Below are 15,223 nucleotides of genomic sequence, written 5' to 3' on the forward strand. Positions count from 1 at the left end.
GAGGGCGGTGGAGGGAGGTCTGGGTATGCAGGGAGCAAGCTGCAGATGGCCCAAAGAGACAGAGTAATGAGCGAGATAGAGGAGAGGAGGGGTGTAGGCGCTGTGAGGTGGGTGGCAGGGGGATGCATTAGAGCACTGAGCTGGGTGGTGTTGTGCGGTACAGGGCTGGCACTAGGGGTAGGTAGAGGCATGTGCAGAGGCAGTTGTAGGTCTGGCAGGGCATCAAGGGGCTAGTGGAAGCGCTTGTAGTGGCAGGGCCGGTAAAAAGCTGGCCTGGCAACACAGTGGCAGGGCCCCTATAGGCTGGCAGGGAACACAATGGTAATACAGTGGCAGGGCCCCTATAGGCTGGCAGAGGAACACAATGGTAACACAGTGGCAGGGCCCCTATAGGCTGGCAGAGGAACACAATGGTGACACAGTGGCAGGGCCCCTATAGGCTGGCAGAGGAACACAATGGTAACACATTGGCAGGGCCCCTATAGGCTGGCAGAGGAACACAATGGTAACACATTGGCAGGGCCCCTATAGGCTGGCAGAGGAACACAGTGGCAGGGCCCCTATAGGCTGGCAGAGGAACACAATGGTGACACAGTGGCAGGGCCCCTATAGGCTGGCAGAGGAACACAGTGGTAACACAGTGGCAGGGCCCCTATAGGCTGGCAGAGGAACACAATGGTAACACATTGGCAGGGCCCCTATAGGCTGGCAGAGGAACACAGTGGCAGGGCCCCTATAGGCTGGCAGAGGAACACAATGCTAACACATTTGCAGGGCCCCTATAGGCTGGCCGAGGAACACAGTGGTAACACAGTGGCAGGGCCCCTATAGGCTGGCAGAGGAACACAATGGTAACACATTGGCAGGGCCCCTATAGGCTGACAGAGGAACACAGAGGTAACACAGTGGCAGGGCCCGTATAGGCTGGCAGAGGAACACAATGGTAACACATTGGCAGGGCCCCTATAGGCTGGCAGAGGAACACGGTGTGAGTGCGGGCAGGCGTTAAGGCAGTGAAAGTTGCACGAAGATAAGTCAGGGGGACACACTTACGGGCTAGTGTACAGTAGTTGTTTTGGGCAGCGTTTCTGGCCGACGGCCCGTACGGCAACGGACAGGCACAGGACAGGCGCCTTAGTGTGCGCCTTGTTTTGGGCCGGCTCACGCCTGCCGGTGCCCCAGGATCGGTGTAGTGGATAGGCTAGGCGGGGTGGGCCAATCAGATTGCCGTTAGTATCCGGGCCGAGGGTGCGATCAGGCGGCCATCTTTTGGTTGTGTACTCTTCGTACACATCAAGCGGCAGAAAAGTGCTCAGCCGTGCAGGCAGAGGGGAATCATGCACTCAGCAGTGCGGATGGCAAAGGATTGAAGAGTGGGGGCCACCCTCGTGGCTTGGTTCCTAATACGGTGCCAGACGAGATTATCTTGGGCCATAGCCAATTTGAGGACCTGAGGCAGTTCCTGCACGATGCTAGTGGGCTGGACACCTCTCTGGAGGTGGAGTTTTGTAGGTCTGAGCCTGGTACTCATGCCGGCGCCTTATGTCGAGGGTCACCGAGTACTTGGGATGGTCTGCTCCCCCGGGGGAGTTTCTTCAGGATGACCTTACGGATATCCTCGACCTTGGTCCACCAACTGACTTGGTACTGCCGTCTCATATGGCTCTACAGAGGAGGGTGGCGGCGGCTTGGACTGCTCCGGAGAGTCTCCCGGCAGTGGGCAAGTGTTTGGCGTGAAAATACCACCCAGCCAGTAGCGACCCCTGCTACTTGTCCAAGCACCCCACTCCGGAAAGTTTGGTGGTGCAGGCGGCTATGGCCCCGGCAAAGCAGGCGTCGTATCCTACCATCCCTCCTGATGGGGACGACGAGCGTTTTGATGGCTGGGCGAAGAAAGTGTTTTCTTCAGGGGGTATGGCGCTTCAGGCGGCCAACTCCGTATGTGCCTTGTCACGTTTCACGTGCACACTCTGTGGAACTGTTTCCTTAGTGGCTGAACATATTCCCGAAGGCGACGAACAGGATGGTTTCCTTGCCATGGTTCAGGATGGCAAGGATGCCATGTGTGAGGCCGTTCAGTCGGGTTTGGACATGGCGGATTGCGTCAGCCGGTCCATGGCGGCGAGCACCGCGATATGCAGGTTTGCGTGGTTGCGGAAGTCGGGTTTGCTCCTGATGTGCAGGCCCGGCTCCTCAACATGCCCTTTGACGGGGAACATCTTTTTGGCAGCAAGGCTGACGAGAGCCTTGAGGTTGCAGACCTCAAAAGCTGCAGCGAAGTTGCTGGGCGCTGAAGTTCGACAACCTCCGCCTTTTCGTCCTAGGGGACAGCAATGGAGGGGAGGTTCCTTTCGTTATTACTCATCCATTGGTAAAGCGAGAGGATCTGCCAGTCAAAGGGGCCACTGTAGGAGTGCCAGAGATGGAAAACAAGGTACTCGAGGTGCCAAGGCCGCTCGGGCAGTTGCCTCTTTGCCCTCAGGCAACGCCGCTTCAGCTCAGTCATGAGGCCATGTCCCATGATTCGCCGGTTGGGGGAAGGCTGGCGCAGCATCTTGCAGAGTGTGGCGCCATTATTTCAGATGTGTGGGTTCTTGAGATCATAACCCATGGCTACTGTCTTCCTTTCCAGCAGAGGCCTCAAGACAATCCACCAAGGAATCTCTTTGAAGAGTCCGGATCCGTTCCTTGCGCAGGAGATTCAGTCCCTGCTGGAGAAAGGCGCCATAGAACTGGTACCTGTAGCGGAGAGGAACAAGGGATGGTATTCCCCTTATTTTTTGATTTCCAAGAAAGACTGGGGATTGAGACCCATCATGGACTTGCGCGGTTTGAACAAACTCCTCAGGAAGGACAAGTTCAAGATGGTTACTCTCAAGTCCTCCAGGCCCTTCAACTTCAGGACTGGTTGGTGTCTCTCGACCTCAAGGACGCTTATTTTCATGTGCCGATACATCCAAAGCACAAGAAGTACCTGAGGTTCGTGGTTGGCGACTTGCACTTTCAGTTTCGGGTCCTGCCGTTCGGATTGACCACCGACCCGAGGGTCTTCACCAAGCTCATGGTAGTGGTGGCAGCGCACCTCAGGAAAGGGGATTCACGTCTACCCCTACCTGGATGATTGGTTGATCAGGGGGAGCTCTCCCGAGCAAGTCCTGGATCATCTGTCAGTCACCTGCCACTCCCTCCACAAGCTGGGCTTCTCCCTCAACTTAAAGAAGTCCCATTTGACGCCAACTCGGAGGCTCCAGTACATCGGAGCAGTGCTCGACACGTCCCTGGGGCAGTGTTTTCCTCCTCAGGTGAGGGCTCATCACATTTAGCAGATGGTGCACAGGTTTCAGCTAGCACAAGTTTCAGCTTGCCCAGAGTCTCCCAGCATTCGAGTTCTTGAGATTGCTCGGCCTCATGGCATCCTGCTTTCTTCAGGTGCCAGAGGCCAGGTTGCGATGAGATCTTTGCAATGGGCACTCAAGCTCCAGTGGTCTCAGTCCTCCTGCAGGATGTTGGACCCTGTTCAGGTGCCGTCCTTAGTCGCCCAGGACCTTCTGTGGTGGGCCGACAAAGGCAATCTGATGAGGGGGGCTCCATTTTGGCTACCCTGGCCGGAGGTGACGATCGTGACGGACGCATCCCTCACGGGATGGGGAGCTCATGCCAACGGTCAGCGGTCGTTGGTCTCCGTTGGAGTCCAGACTCCATATCAATCTGTTGGAGCTGAGGGCCGTTAGGCTAGCCCTGAAGGCTTTTCTGCCGACTCTGCGAGGGAAGAATGTCCTGATACTGACGGACAACACGGTGGCCATGCACTACCTCAACAAAGTGTGTATGGGGGGTGGCAGGGTCACTTCCTCTGTGCAGGGAGGCGCTGCAGCTCTGGTTCTGGGCAATCCAGCAGGAAGTTTCGATCTCGGCAGTTCATCTGGCCGGAGACGAAAATGAGACGGCGGACGCTCTGAGCAGGCAGAGCGCGATCTCTCACGAGTGAGAGTTGGCTCAGGAGATTCTCCTGGAGATCTTCGCCCTTTGGGGGAGCCTTCAAGTGGATCTCTTCACCTCCAGTGCCAACCGGAAGTGCGAAAGGTTCTGCTCGAGGGAATTTCCTCCGAAAGTAGCCTTAGGAGACGCGTTCGTGGTGGAGTGGTCATTCCCACTGCTGTACTAGTTTCCTCCAGTCCCCGTCACCCCGCAAGTACTGTGGAGGTTCGGTTCCCGGATGATCCTCATTGCTCCGGCGTGAGCCCGGAGGACGTGGTACCCGGACCTTCTCGAGTTGTCCATCTGCCCTCCACGTCGTCTTCCCTACTGAGACGATCTGCTCTCACGGGAGGGGGGGGGGCGGCAGGTTCTCCATCCAGAAGTCAGATCCCTCAACCTTCACACTTGGCTTCTGAAAGGTTGAGGTATAAGGATTGGGACCTCCCTGAAGACGTGATGGAGGTGTTGCTCTCGGCCAGACGGCCCAGCAACAAAGTCCCTGTACCGTTGCCATAAGTTCTGCGACTGGTGCAGGGTTAAGAATGTGGATCCTTTTTCATGTGACATTCCTGTAGTTCTTTTTTGCTTTCTTTGGCCCACAGGGGCCTGCAAGTGGGTACTGTTAAAGTTTACCTGGCGGCGCTGTCCATATTTAAGCGCTCGTCTGAAGAGTGTTCCTATTTTAAAATTCCTTTAATTTCTCAGTTTCTGAAAGAGCTCACTAATGTGTTCCCTCCGTCACCTTTCCAGGTGCCCGGTTGGGATTTGAACCTTGTTCTCATGTTTCTGATGGGTGCTCCGTTTGAGCCTGTAAACTCTTAAAACTGTATTTTTGGTTGCGGTCACTTCCGCTCGCTGAGTGAGTGAGTTACAGGCACTTTCAGTTAAGCCACCCTTCACTGTGTTTCATAATGCAGGGTTGTCCTTAGAGTTAGTCCTTCCTTTCTTCCGAAGGTGGTGTCGGAATTTCATTTAGGCCAGAAGGTTGTTCTTCCGGCGTTTTATCCTCCTCCACATCCTGGTAAGGAAGAGGAGAGGCTCCATAGGCTTGATCCTAGGAGAGCATTAAGCTTTTATATTTCACGCATGTCCCGGGTCAGAGTGGACGATCAACTCTTCATTGGTTACGCTGGAAAGCATTTGGGACAAGCTGTGACGAAAACAGACTTAGTCTCGCTGGATTATTTTGGCTGTACTTGGCGGGTAAGGACCCACCCGTCGGTTTACGGGCCCATTCTACCAGGGGTATGGCTGCCTCTACTGCCCTACAGAGGGGTGCTCCTATTCGTAACATCTGTGATGCAGCAACCTGGGCTTCGGTACATACTTTTGTACCTCACTACTCCCTCTGTTCCATCCGGGGGCAGGATTTGGCCTTTGGCAGGCGGTCCTCTACTCCGCAATTTGATTGGGCATTCTAAATTTCTGTTTTCTAAATTCTTTTCCCACCTCCTTGCATTGGTACTGCTTTGGGAGTCTGTCATAGATATGGAATACGTCGGAGGACTCCATCCCCTCGAAGAACAAGTTACGCTTACCTGGTAACGTTCTTTCGATGGGATGGTCCGACAACGTATTCCATATCGCTCCCTCCTTGCCTTCCCCGCTACAGAATTTCTTAAGCGATTGCAGCTTACGTTTCCGCAAGGCTTTGTGTGGTCAGACTGGCAGAAGACTGGTGCCACATGTTCTGGGAAAAAACTACAACTGAGGCTACAGGCGTCGTGCATCCTACTTATAACATCCAGTGACGTCGGAGGAGGTCCTCAACGGCGGCTCATCGACGAAGACGCCGAAAGACTTTCCGAAGCAGCACAGCTGTGGTGATTACTGTCATAGATATGGAATATGTCGTCGGACCATCCCATCGAAAGAACGTTACCAGGTAAGAGTAACTTGTTCTTTCGACCCGAGCTGAAGGTACAGTCTACCTTACATCTTCCTCCAGTGAAGGAAGGGAAGGGAGTTCCGAGAGGGAAGCAAGATCCCTCCCCTAAAGATCTCCCAGGGAACAGAGGGAGATACCAGACTCAGAGAACCCATCCAGCAGCTCCAGAACAGGTACCGAGCTAGCGCACAGCGTGCCCTGCTAGGTTCTGACAGCAAGTTTCCTAGGTGGGGAGGTGCCAGAGAGTCTCTGGACAGAGGACAAGGCTGTTTGCCTGCTAACACCCTCCTATGCTTTGGGCCGTCCGCCTTGAAAGAACACAAGCCCTGCGAAGAAGCAAGGACTGCCACACAAGTATCATCCAGCATCGATCTTTTCAAGGACAATTTCAAGACAGTTGAGTCCTCGAACCGCATCCGGCTGCACCGCTGACTGTTGTCATGCCGCAGTTGCCAGGGCTGTCCAGGACACCTCGACCAGCATTCCAGATCCGCCAAAAAGCACAGAGACAGCGATTCTTGGGCCCCGGGCCGCTGTGCCAGAGAGCCTCCAGACATCCGACCAGCCTCGCTTGCTGAACTGCCTACAGCCTGGTACCCGCAGCTGCCTCCCACCACTAACTCAGTCTCACGGGCTGCAAAGCGCTCTGGAACTGCCTCGACTCTGAGCGCCAATAACTTATTCAGCACATTGTGGTTCTGCCCCCCCCACACCCCCCTCATGGTCCTTTTCTGACCCTTTGCCCCTTTTGGTGTTGAAACCAAATAACCTTGAACAGTAAGACTGATTTCTTTACCAAGTACCCTCCTCTCAATATCCAGAGTGCATCCCTTGCCTTTGTGAAACTGTCTGTCCTCTGTGTTCCTTTTATAATGTGGGTTGTAATTGAAGTGTGCTAGAACAGTCTGTTTTACTAATGATAAGGTAGATATTTTAATACAATGTTGACTGGACAGTCCCTTTTTATCATTGGGTAATAGTATTTTCGCTGTGTTGCAACTAACCAACGATCCACGACCTTGCCGAGATAAGCCCGCCGTTCCCACCATGTTACCAAAATTGGACACGGTCGTCTTATAATTCACTTGCATTCCAATCTGCTCGAATCCCTTCTGGTGTACTAGAGGTGTGGGGGCTGATTGATGGTTTAGAAACCGATATTGATCCCTGGCCACTGGTGCTACAGAAATTGATTTGTCACAGTGGGCTAGGCTAGCAAGATGGGGGCAGACAGGCAAGAGAATCGGTTTAGCATGCCTTCAGTGGCTTGGATGATGTAGCAGGTTTTGATGGCAAAGTGCTCATTAGCGTGTGGGGTTTGGACAGCAGTTACTGAGGTGTGGGGGAATGGAACTGCGGAAGACCTTGGCTCAGTGTCTGGTTGTGGAATTTGTCTGTGCAGTCACTAATCGTAATGATGATGGTGTGATTTGTTCTCGTTCTTAGGTTCTCTACAGATGAGGGCCAGTGTTGGTCTAACTATACGTTCTCCACGGAATCCATCTACTTCACAGGCCTGGCAACAGAGCCGGGAGCCAAAGCCATGATTGTCAGTGTCTGGGGCTACCGTGAAAGCTACTTCACACGCCAGTGGGTGTCCTATACCATTGACTTCAAAGACCTTGTCACCAGGCCCTGTGAGTCTCTCCTCTTTTCTTCCATTGTGGGAGAGGCAACTTTATCCTGAGCTTAAACTGTGCGTTTCCCATGAATCTCATTTATGGCTCTGTAAGGGCACCGACCTCATCCGCTCCACCCAGGTAGTACAAAATCTCCATAGTCATAATCCAGACTCCCAGTGTTGGCGCGAGCCACCACTACTCCCCCCCCCCCCCCCCCCCCGACCCGCCCCCCCCGACACCCCCCTCTCTCAACTTGTTAGTGGGGGTGTGGTTTGTTTGTTGTTCCACTGCTCGATTCTGAATAATAGCAGATGGTGAATGCCGAGGTCTGTCTGCTGCACGTTCCTTTTGGTGCATGCTCATGGCTGCCATGTGCATGCCATCACTTAGTAGCTGAGGCTGGGCTCTGTTGTTGAGCGTGTGTGAGAGTACATGCGGCGTGTGGTGGAGATCTGATTGTGCCTCTTGCCCGACAGGTGCTGATCAAGACTACATGCCATGGCTGGCTCACTCGAGTGACCCCGAAGACCCGTCGGATGGCTGTGTGCTGGGCTACAAGGAGCGATACCTGCGGCTCCAGAAATCCGCTTACTGCCAGAACGGCCGGGACTACACGGTTTCCACAAACCCATCTGCGTGCGTCTGCAGCCTGGAAGACTACCTCTGGTACGCGCCGGGGAACTGAATCACAAGTGCCACGTGATACGCTCAGTCTGGCCCATCACAGCTTGTGTAGTGTACCTGCCCTGTTGGGCAAAGCAGGCCTTTTAGCTTTTCACTATAGCCCCCTTTCTTTTCTGCACACCCATCTCCCTGTTCTCACCCCCTTACTGTTGCATGAAAAGATGGGGCCTGGCTGGCCCACCTGTTGGCATGTATGCGTAGTGTCACTGCATGTACCTGTCCCTTCACACTGCTGACTATTTGGGAGATTCCCCTCTGACCTTGCCTTCAAGGTATGAGATGGGTCCTCCCAAAGTGAGGCAGCAGGGTTTCTCCCAGTCTACCCGACTCTCATGCTGGTGAACATGGCGGGCAGAGCATTCATTGCCTACCTCTCAGGAGCGGAGGTAGGGATTAGGGTAGTTTCCGCTGGGCACAGCATTCACTGCCTACCTCTGGAGCAGTGGTAGGGATTAGGGGAGATCCCCTCGGGCACAGCATTCACTGCCTACCTCTCTGGAGCGGTGGTAGGGATTAGGGGAGTTCCCATGTGGTTTCGTGTTCAAGACCGCAATGTAATGGGCAGCACTCTAGCTAAGCATCGATGAGCGTGCTGTGAGTCTCCAGTTAAGCAAAAGCAGAATGCTTGCCTGCAGACGCTCTGTTCCTGGGGCACAGAACGCTCTCCGGATGTAGAACTGCAGGTCTAGTAGGTGGGGCAGACGCTGGCCCAGCGATGCAAGTTTCATGGGTGGGCGGGCGTGGGCCAGCTTGAAGTACCAGGGCTCGTAGATTAATCTTTCTTTGATAAAGGCTCTTTTGTGGTTGGAGGTGTTGGCTTTGCTGGTTTCTCACCACTGGTGTTCCCACCACTCTGACGAGTAGCAGTCACAGGTCCACAGCAAGACCAGTTCTAGGAGCAAGGGGCTTCTGGCGGCTTCCAACAAGGCTTGTCCCACCATTCCAAGGGGTGAAAGTGCCACTGTTTCCATCAGTCACATAAGGCTTGGGTTTGCAGATCCTCACCCCATGTCATCCTGGGCAGATTGCCACAATGATTGTCACCATTTTTTTTTTCATTGCTCTTTTCAGAATTTGCACTGTCTGTGGAGTCAGACATGAGAAGCAGGACACAAAGTTGTGCAGTTTTTGTTAAAGATGTATTTTTTTTTTTATTTTTTTTTTGCATAAAACGTGTAGGAAAATTTGCCTCTGACCCTGCTCGAAGAGGAAGTTCCCTACCTAAAACCAAAAACTGAGGCTCTGTCAGTGTCAGGATATCGCAATCAAAGCTGTCCCTGTGTCCAAACGTTCTATCCTGACCTTGCAATACAAATCAAACTAGAAGGTGAAAAGGGAAACGTTTTTAACATGATTGCAGAATTCATAAAGGAAAATTAGAACCTCTCCAAAATGAATTCTCCAAGGTAAAAGAACCTTGTTTCCAGAGGGCGATTCCCTTCCCATGGATTTGGTCTCAGATTAATTCATCCTTTAAACACACAAATTCACCATGAGTAGCAAGCCCCGGTTCCAGAGGTTTATTCCCCTCCCCTGGATTCTTTGTTAACACCATTGTTGTAACAGTTTCTTGGTTTATAATATTTGAATTCTTCAACACTATGCCAATGATTCTTGGTGTAGCAATTATTTGTGTCTGTGTTAGCTCACAGCAATCACTTTTTGTCACAAATCGTCTTAGCCTTGTAGTGCCTTCTTTCAAAAGTTCCTTCTTTGATTTAACAAAGTAATTTTTTGGGAATTTGTGCAGATTTACAACAGCCTGGTATAATCTCCTGCCAGGACCTCTTGTGACTCCCTGGTACCCTCTCCTGTCCGGACCTCCTGTGACTCCCTGGTACCCGCTCCTGCCCGGACCTCCTGTGACTCCCTGGTACACTCCCATGCTAGGACTTATCATGCACTTGTAGCTAGCTGCCTGGTTTACTTGCCTGCCAGATCTTCTCACTTTCAGAAGTAAACCATTCCTCTTTTAATTCCACAATTGCATATATCTTCTTTGGTTTTTTATATCTGGTTGTTTCAACATGCTCTCATGTATGGCTCCTATTTGCAATATTCCTTTCTGGCTTGCAAATATCTTTTTTTATCTGTGGCTTTAAAGTCTACAGATGGTATTTGGTATGGTTGCCGAAACGGCCCAGGGTCCCCACTTTGCTTGGGTTGACTCAACAGCTCTGTGTGGGATCTTCGGTCCCGTTAGCACTTACGCGGCAAAGCTTTGCCGCCCGCTTTCCACTCTGGACTGCTTCCACGTTGTACCTGTCGCAGTTTCCCGTCGGCACGCCTGCCTTCCTTCAGGTCCCGCTAAGTGAAGCGCTGCTTTATCAGAAAGCCGAACGCCCAGGAATCTTTCCTCTGCTCCTGGCATGTCTGCTCGCGCAGTGTTTCTCTGCCTCTGGTTCCATGTTTTTATAACTAATGAAAAAATAACTAATGAAATTATAACGGCCAAAAAAAAATCATTTTTTAAAATAATTTGCGGCGGGTTCCCCCCAAACCTCTTGTTTCTTTTTGTTGTAAACCCTACTGCGACACCCCCAACCCTTTTATCCCCTTTCCCATTCCCACATATATTTTTGAAAAACACAGTATTTTTCGTTATTATAGTTTCGTTATTTTGACTGTATACCTCTGCCTCCTTGCTAGCGAGCCCCTTGGCTCCGCCACACGGTGTGTGCTCCCAGGGACCTTACCTCGCAGAGGTAAGACTTCTTCCAAACAGCAGCAGTCTCATGCAATTAGTTTTCGATCTTTAAATGTCCTGCACACATGTCCATTGTGAAAACTAGCATGCTCGTTGAGCTTGAAGCTCTTTCCGCTCTGTATTGCACCCCTCTTCCTCCTGCTCCCATTATTTGGGTAATTGTTTGAGATGAAGTCCATTGTTGGTGACTGATGCAAATTACTTGCAATCTTTCCAAATGATGACAGTTCTACATGGATGATAATTAGAACTGGAAGAGTGTTGTAGCTTTTACCCTTTTGTCCCGGGATAGAAGTTTGGTTAAGAGGGCTTTGAGGAAAGGTTTCTCTGATGGGGTATATGCATGGCAATAGGGCTTTAGGGCATTGGGTATCAAGGATCATCTTAATGGGCAAATGCAGAATAGTACGCCTCAACCAATGAAACCATGACCTCTCTCCAGAGGTTGCCTCCTACCATGTGATCCTCCTTCATATAGCCACCCTCAGGGTCAGGATCAAGTAGCGGCTGCCACCCCCACCCCACCCCCCCCTGGCCACATGGGAGGTTACCGCCGGGGAAGCCGTGATGATTCTATTGGAATCATCACTGCACCCTTGGTGTGGACTATAAAAGGGACTCTTGGTGGGAGGGGGGCGTGGGGGAAGAGAGTCGGAATCCTTCAGGACATGCTAAAAGATCAGGGGAGCTCATGTCATCGTCGCCATTCAGGACCTTTGCCCTGATACTGGTAAGATTAGGACATGGTAGCGTGCCCATGTGGTCTTTGATCTTCTGAGCAGATCCCTGCCTCACACCTACCACCAGTTAGCCCACTCAATAGTTCTTTTAGGGCAGCTGTCCTGTTGGCAGTGCTGCACCTGGCCATTTAAAAGTAGAATGAAGTCTATTGGCCTGTATGTGGTGCCCCAGGAGAAGTGTTGAGCTTGAGATGCACATTAAACGCAGACTGCTTGAGTTTGACACAGGGGAGAGGGGATGGGGCATTGAATTCTATGGTGGCGACATGAGCAGATTAGCAGGGGCATCCTAGGGGAAGTATTGTGGGTGAACACATGCTATGACCACTGCACAATTATGATTTTAGTACGGCCTGGCTTGCATGTGAGATGCTTAAAGGCCAGAGCAGGTAAGACCTGCTCGGACTGGTTATGGGGACCTGACAAATGGAATGCGCTGTTTTTATGGTAGCATGCCAAGAAGGCACCATAACATAGCAGAGGATGGGGGCGGTGGTGTGGAGAAGGAATCTGGGGGTAAAGAGCTGAGCATGATGGGGAGATTTGTCTTTACAGAGTCTGTGGTGAGTAACTGTGGAAACGACTAAGCGCTGCTGTGGGTGTTGAATTTGGTACCTATGGGTTATCCTCCTAAATGAGCGTCTTTGGTAAGTTTACTCTAGCTCATTGGTGTGATTGTTGACTCCCCTTCTGTCGGACCAGTCGGCTACATGTTTTCTCTGTACAGCCACTGTCTCATCTGGATCGATCCACGCAGGCGGACTGTGTCTATGGACCATTGTGCTTTATACTCTGCAGCTGTACCACTTATTCATTCTTCACGTTGTCATTTCAGTGATTTTGGCTATTTCCGTGCGGAGAACCAGTCTCAGTGCGTTGAGCAGCCGGAGCTGAAGGGTCATGACTTGGAGTTCTGTCTCTTTGGCCAAGAGGAACTTCTGATCACAAAAGGGTAATGGACGGATTTTATACTTTTTAGAAAGATGCCCTAGTTGACTTTTGTGCTGTTTCGCTTTAATTTGGCTTGCTTCTGCACCATTTGTGTGCTGCTTAAAGTTAAAACGGTCCATTTTTTAAAAAATCCAAATTCCCGTTAAAGCAATTGATAAGCCATGTTGGGTATGTTCTTGCTAGCCTGCAGCCCTCCAGTTAGAAGTTCTGTTGGGGCAGAGGGATTATTGTGAAATGGGGCATCATTTAGGGTTGTTTGTGCTTGGGCAGTCAAATGCTGCTGTATGAAGAGGTCTGTCAGCAGGGTCTCTTTGGGGATCACGTATGAGTGCTCACTGTTAGATCGCATGTGCCAGGCTCCTCTGTTCTCTTTAAAAGAGATGACCTTTGTCCCTTTGTGCACCTTGTAGTAGATTCCTTAGTTGTGCAGTGTCCCCAGACCAAGGTTTGGCTGTTATCTCCTCGGCACCAAACCTTCACTGCAATCTAGAAGCAAAATGTGTCTGACTCAAGCAGGGAACTCAGTCCCTCCTAACCCGTTGGTGTTGGTGGTAGTGAGGACTTGCGTATGTTGTCACTGCTCCTCACTTCATGCACATTTTGTACCAAGTAAGGTTCACTTAATGCTTCCCAAACCCTTTATTGCAGCGTCTTCTGCTGGATGTTCGGACAAAGTCTGCACTTTGATCTCACTCTGCACTTCCCGACACTAGTGGAGAGCCAGGCATTTCGCCTTATTGATGGTGTCTGGGGACTGATGACTGGGTGTTTGGTGAACAAGTTGAGTGTAAGGCCCTTTGGATAACGTGCACGCAATGGATGGGGATGCAGAATGACTCCAATACCAAATAATCGAACAAATTTATGAAGATGGCAAAGGTTGCTGTCTTATTAACAATTATCTAAAACGGGGAGTTACAATTGACGTTCGCTTGTTCTCCGTGCATTATACATAAAAACAGCCTTGTATGAGAAATACGTCAGAAGTGACGTCCTAATACGTGGCAAATAAGAAAAACCTATGAGGGGCTGTGATAGTTTCTATAAGGGGATGGGATTGTGATTGGATATCTACTGCAGGTGGACAACTTATGCCTACCTCTAAAACATGTCATCTTCAACATTAAGTATGCAGTATATCATTGGCTCTCAAACTATTGGGCCCTTCGTTATACGGCCCTCTATAATTTGTTGGCACACTAATGCCATGTCTGGAACATTCAGTTCACTTAGCAGCACGTAAGCTCAGACCCAGGTGCCAGGAGGTGGACCTCCCCACCCAATTAGGCCATCATCTCTCGTCACCCATGCCTTCTGCCTTCTGCCATAAAGATTGTCTTTGAACTTGGCCTTGCAGAGTAGTCTTGTCTTTGGGAATATAAGGTAGGGCGAACACGCCCTATCGTTGATCTAGAACTCCACTGTAGAGGTGGAGCCAAATGCCTCTATTTGAAGCCCCGCCCCTATTTTGCCTGTATGTTGGAAATCAGAAATTGCAACATGCATGACGCCAGTAATTGTCCCTGTACCACAAAGAATCCTCGAAACAAGGTATCCATTGAGAAAACCCTATATGATGTACCTGCAGAAAAATGAGTCTTTTAAATGACAGTCTTTTAAAGGAGGTTCCAGAAGAAGTTTGAAGATTAACGAAAAAGAGAAGACTGGTGACGCCGCATGAAGCAGAAATTACGCACCCAGAGGAGATGCCAATGAAGAGTATAGAGACCTTATAGAATCTGACGAAGTGAAGAATTGAACAACATTTCATGTGCAGAATGAAGCTTGCACGTGCGGAGAGCACTGAAGAAAATGCAAACCGTTTTATAATTGTGCACATGCTGAAACGCAAGTAGACTAATCATAAGGCTGGCTATACGTAGTGAAGAGACTCAGGCGATACCGCCAAAATATAATATGTATATATTCATTCCATGGCATGTTTAGCAAACTAGGACCACATGAACCGAAGGGCTGAAAGTGTGGTGCTGTAGAAGAAAACAGCTGACAACGAGCTAAGATTTGAGAGCGGTTGTCTGGCCCGGTGTCAAGGGTTGGGGCAGCCAAGAAACTGGTTATCTACTTCAGAAAAAACCATGAACGTGAGAAGCAAGGTGAGCTCCTATTGAGGTGTAATGGAAAAACACTAGAAGTGCCCGGTTTTATGCATTTAAAAGTGTTAAATACGAAAGAAAGAGCTCAATCTTGGTCAAGATGAAAATAGACTTTGGGCAAGCTACACTGAGACTTGAAGAGAAGACCATGCTTGCACTCCCTTTTTATTCTCAGGAGTAGTGATACTTTGTAAGCCTGAGTTCAAAGACAATTCAAATGGCAGACGGCAGGAGTGATGGATGATGGGCTAATTGGGTGGGGCGGTATGATCAAGTCCAACCCTCCAGCAACTGGGGTACCAGCTTGCGTGCTGCTAGCGAGAGGAATATTCCAGAAGGGTACAAGCGTTCCAACCAATCGTAGAAGGCCACATAGTAGAGAGGCCTAAAGTTTGAAAGCCAATGAAACGTCGTGTATTTCATGACGGCAAAACTTGCACTAGTGGTGGGCATAGCTGTCCACCTTACCTTAGAGACCCAATCGCAATCCTGTCAACCATAGAAAGTATACCTAGATGTTCCCCATAGACCAATCATAA

General features: G+C 50.6%; 1 protein-coding gene across 3 annotated transcripts in view; it reads left to right on the top strand.

Moving 5' to 3' along the window:
* The window catches only part of SORT1 (sortilin 1), a 226,828-nt gene that overhangs the window by 140,929 nt on the left and 70,676 nt on the right, over window positions 1-15,223 (top strand). For all 3 annotated transcript variants that reach the window (XM_069633008.1, XM_069633006.1, XM_069633007.1), the window contains exons 14-16: window positions 7,313-7,503; window positions 7,965-8,154; window positions 12,455-12,571. In XM_069633008.1, coding sequence (XP_069489109.1) covers window positions 7,313-7,503; window positions 7,965-8,154; window positions 12,455-12,571 — 498 coding nt within the window. The remainder of the gene's footprint in view (window positions 1-7,312; window positions 7,504-7,964; window positions 8,155-12,454; window positions 12,572-15,223) is intronic.

This window comes from Ambystoma mexicanum, chromosome 13, assembly GCF_040938575.1.
Source record: "Ambystoma mexicanum isolate Mex_15411 chromosome 13, UKY_AmexF1_1, whole genome shotgun sequence".
Lineage (NCBI taxonomy): Eukaryota > Metazoa > Chordata > Amphibia > Caudata > Ambystomatidae > Ambystoma > Ambystoma mexicanum.